The sequence below is a fragment of the Rhododendron vialii genome, chromosome 9a, assembly GCF_030253575.1.
Source record: "Rhododendron vialii isolate Sample 1 chromosome 9a, ASM3025357v1".
Lineage (NCBI taxonomy): Eukaryota > Viridiplantae > Streptophyta > Magnoliopsida > Ericales > Ericaceae > Rhododendron > Rhododendron vialii.
Window position 1 is genome coordinate 29,994,524 of NC_080565.1, and position 2,927 is coordinate 29,997,450.

At 35.2% G+C, this 2,927-nt stretch overlaps 1 protein-coding gene across 1 annotated transcript; it reads right to left on the minus strand.

Moving 5' to 3' along the window:
* Positions 1-563: 563 nt before the first annotated feature.
* Positions 564-2,175, minus strand: LOC131299786 (GDSL esterase/lipase 7-like). Its single transcript, XM_058325363.1, has 4 exons — positions 1,760-2,175; positions 1,347-1,595; positions 990-1,242; positions 564-886 (listed from the first exon to the last, which is right to left on the minus strand). The coding sequence occupies exons 1-4, from the start codon at positions 1,844-1,846 to the stop codon at positions 564-566; spliced, it is 912 nt and encodes a 303-aa protein (XP_058181346.1). The 5' UTR covers positions 1,847-2,175.
* Between the last annotated feature and the right edge of the window lie 752 nt (positions 2,176-2,927).

Below are 2,927 nucleotides of genomic sequence, written 5' to 3' on the forward strand. Positions count from 1 at the left end.
GTGATACTGTATATATAGAAATTACTAACTTTTAACATCATCTCAAAGAAAGTTAGTTTCTATAGACTCTTCTTTCATATTTCGGCGTTGTTCTTAATTCGCAATCTTTTTAGGATCTTATAATGTCTTTAACCTCAATTTTCTTAGGTGATTACTTTTAGTACTGGTAACTACTGAGAATGACAATATAAGGAACCAACGTTCAAACATGACTAAAAGATTAAGAACTACTCTAAAATTGAAACACCAATTTATAAAAATGGAATCTTGGACCAATTTATTTACAACAATTGCTATTAGAGTTGTACTATTAAATCTCTGCCAAATGATAGATGCCATATGGAGAGCAAATGCCTTCTGAAGTACTCCCTCCGTCCCATAATATTTGTCCGGTCCGCAAAACGAAGACTATAAAATAATGTATTTCTTTCAAGAAAAAATTCAATTTTTTTTCATAAGTTAAAAGAACTCGTCAAGATCTAGTAAATTGTTGAAATTTTTTCCAACTTTTCTTACAAAAATTGTATTATTTTTACGTCTCCGTTTTGCGGACCGGACAAATATTATGGGACGGAGGGAGTACTATTTAGGCATTTGTTCACTATAAGTTTGTAAGCGGCTTGAGTCAGGTGAAGCTCGTCAAAGAAAAGATAATAATCCGTCTCCTGGCATATATACTTCACCGGTTTTCCGATTTGCGAGTAACTCGAATTCAATCTAGGGGACATGATATCCCTGCACATATACTCCTTTTCCATTGACATTGCATTAGAAATTTGAGGCACATCGCGAGGCACATCCGATCCAAAGTACTTAGGTCCTTTGTCACATAGCCCGGTTCCATTCGCTTTAGTTACACAACATGGCCACCTCGTTTCTGCCAATCCTGAAGAGGAAAACCAAGTTTGATTAGTCTCTTCATATAGGTAAAGAGCTTGACAAGAAAAAAGACTAAAGATATAAATGAGATCCCAAACAGATTGCCTCACCATAATCAGCAGGACTTAGAATCAACCTCTTTATGAGATCAAAAGTTTTTACAGTCACGAATGATGATCCGTCAAGTTTCTCGCTCAATTCTTTGAGCATGCCGTTAAGCTTGTCATTGAAAATAGACACCAACTTGTTTATGTCTTCGGCACATCTACTTCTTGGCTTTAACTTGTTTATTATGTATGGATAGCAGCCAAGCGGGCCAATTTGAAAAACTATCATCTTTCTCGAGCCAATATTGTACAGATCCTAAAATTGCATCGAAACAGGCAAAGAGCTAGAGATATTAAACTTCGTTATATGTACTTTGATCTTTTTGTGAAAACAAGCTCGTTGTGATTTTGCAAAGATACCTTTAAATTGTTTTTGAGTTTCTTTGTAAGGAGTTCAGCAAAATCTTCGCCATTGTATTGGCGGCTACTGTTATAATGATCAGGCTGGAGATAGTTGTGAATATAGTCGCTTGTGCCTATATTAATCAGATAAACCGAAGCCGACAAGTATTTTGAGAGTTTGTTGGTGGGTGAAAATTTGGCCCGCAACTTTGTCTCCACAGTTTCATTGAAAAAGTCAACTTGCTTCTCCATGCAATAGTTAACTCCCTGCATATATAGCAAGCCAATCAGTTAAAAAAAAAAATACTATCATTGACCAAATAAACTTATCTAACTTTTTTTTGGACAAAGAAGAAGGAAATAGTTGAATTTCTCTTAGTAAAAAAGAACACTTTATTAATGTTGGGATGCAGGTAATAATGTTAACTTACCAATGCTGTTCCTGTCTCCAGAAGAATGCCAGATGATGGAGATGCATAATTAATTCCGAGTTGCTCTATGTTGAAAAGATCATCCATTGACAGTGGAGTGGAGACATTGAGCGCTGCAGCTGCACATACACACACTCACAGAAGATTTCATGAATAACAGAAAAAGCTAGACGAAAGTGGCCTTTTATCTTCATTCTTCCTATTGTGTTTTAGAGAATGAAATTACCCATTGCATAGTTCAACTAATCAATTACTACAAATTAGCATTATGTCATGCTCAAACGGACACATGATGTAATTTCCTTTTTGGTAAATAAGCACATGATGTAAGTTATTCTTAAGAAATATCAAAATTCTCTCTATGTTATGATTCCTCGTGTGTTTCTTCGTGTCATACAAAATGGTGAATCTACTGGAGTTTTTGTCCAACGACATGTGCCATTCATTTTCTAGCACTTTATTGTTAATCACCCATGGTAAAAAATAGGTCGATAAGATATTAGAAAATAAAAATAAAAATTTGGTTGAATCATATTTGTATAAAGAGAATTAAAAGTTAGGAGTTTGGCTTTTACTCCGTATTTCTTTTCCGACAACTTAAGTTGAGATGGATACTAGCATCTAATTGACCTATTTTGTGTAGATCATAGATATGTTGGGAATTATAAGATGAACGTCGACTCAGATTGTTGAAAGAATTACAGCGAGTTTCGTTTTTTGTCACATGAGATATATCAATCATCGCATGAGAGCATTTTGATTTCTTCTTTCAGTACTCTCCACATTGCAATATAAACCAATAGATGTTTAAAATTAAGACAGAGGGTCCTATACATTCTACATGTATGTATGTCCATCCCTCATTTTCAAACTAAAAACTATTCTCCAGTCACCTATCTTTCGAATTTGGTTCAGTTTTTTCCCGTGTAGGGCACGTACATTGCAGATCCACAACGATAGTTAAAAATGTTCATATCTTTCACGGAATTGATTTTGAGAGGAACGGAAGATAATCGTTAGTGAAAAAAATAAAAAAGTTATTGGTTCTCACCTATGTACCCTGGGATTGTCTTTCCGTTGGTGAATCTGAATTTGTCCATAAAAAGACACTCCAGGCCATAAGGCATGTATCCTGTTTTCATGCCAGTTGCATGAGAACCGCTGGGGC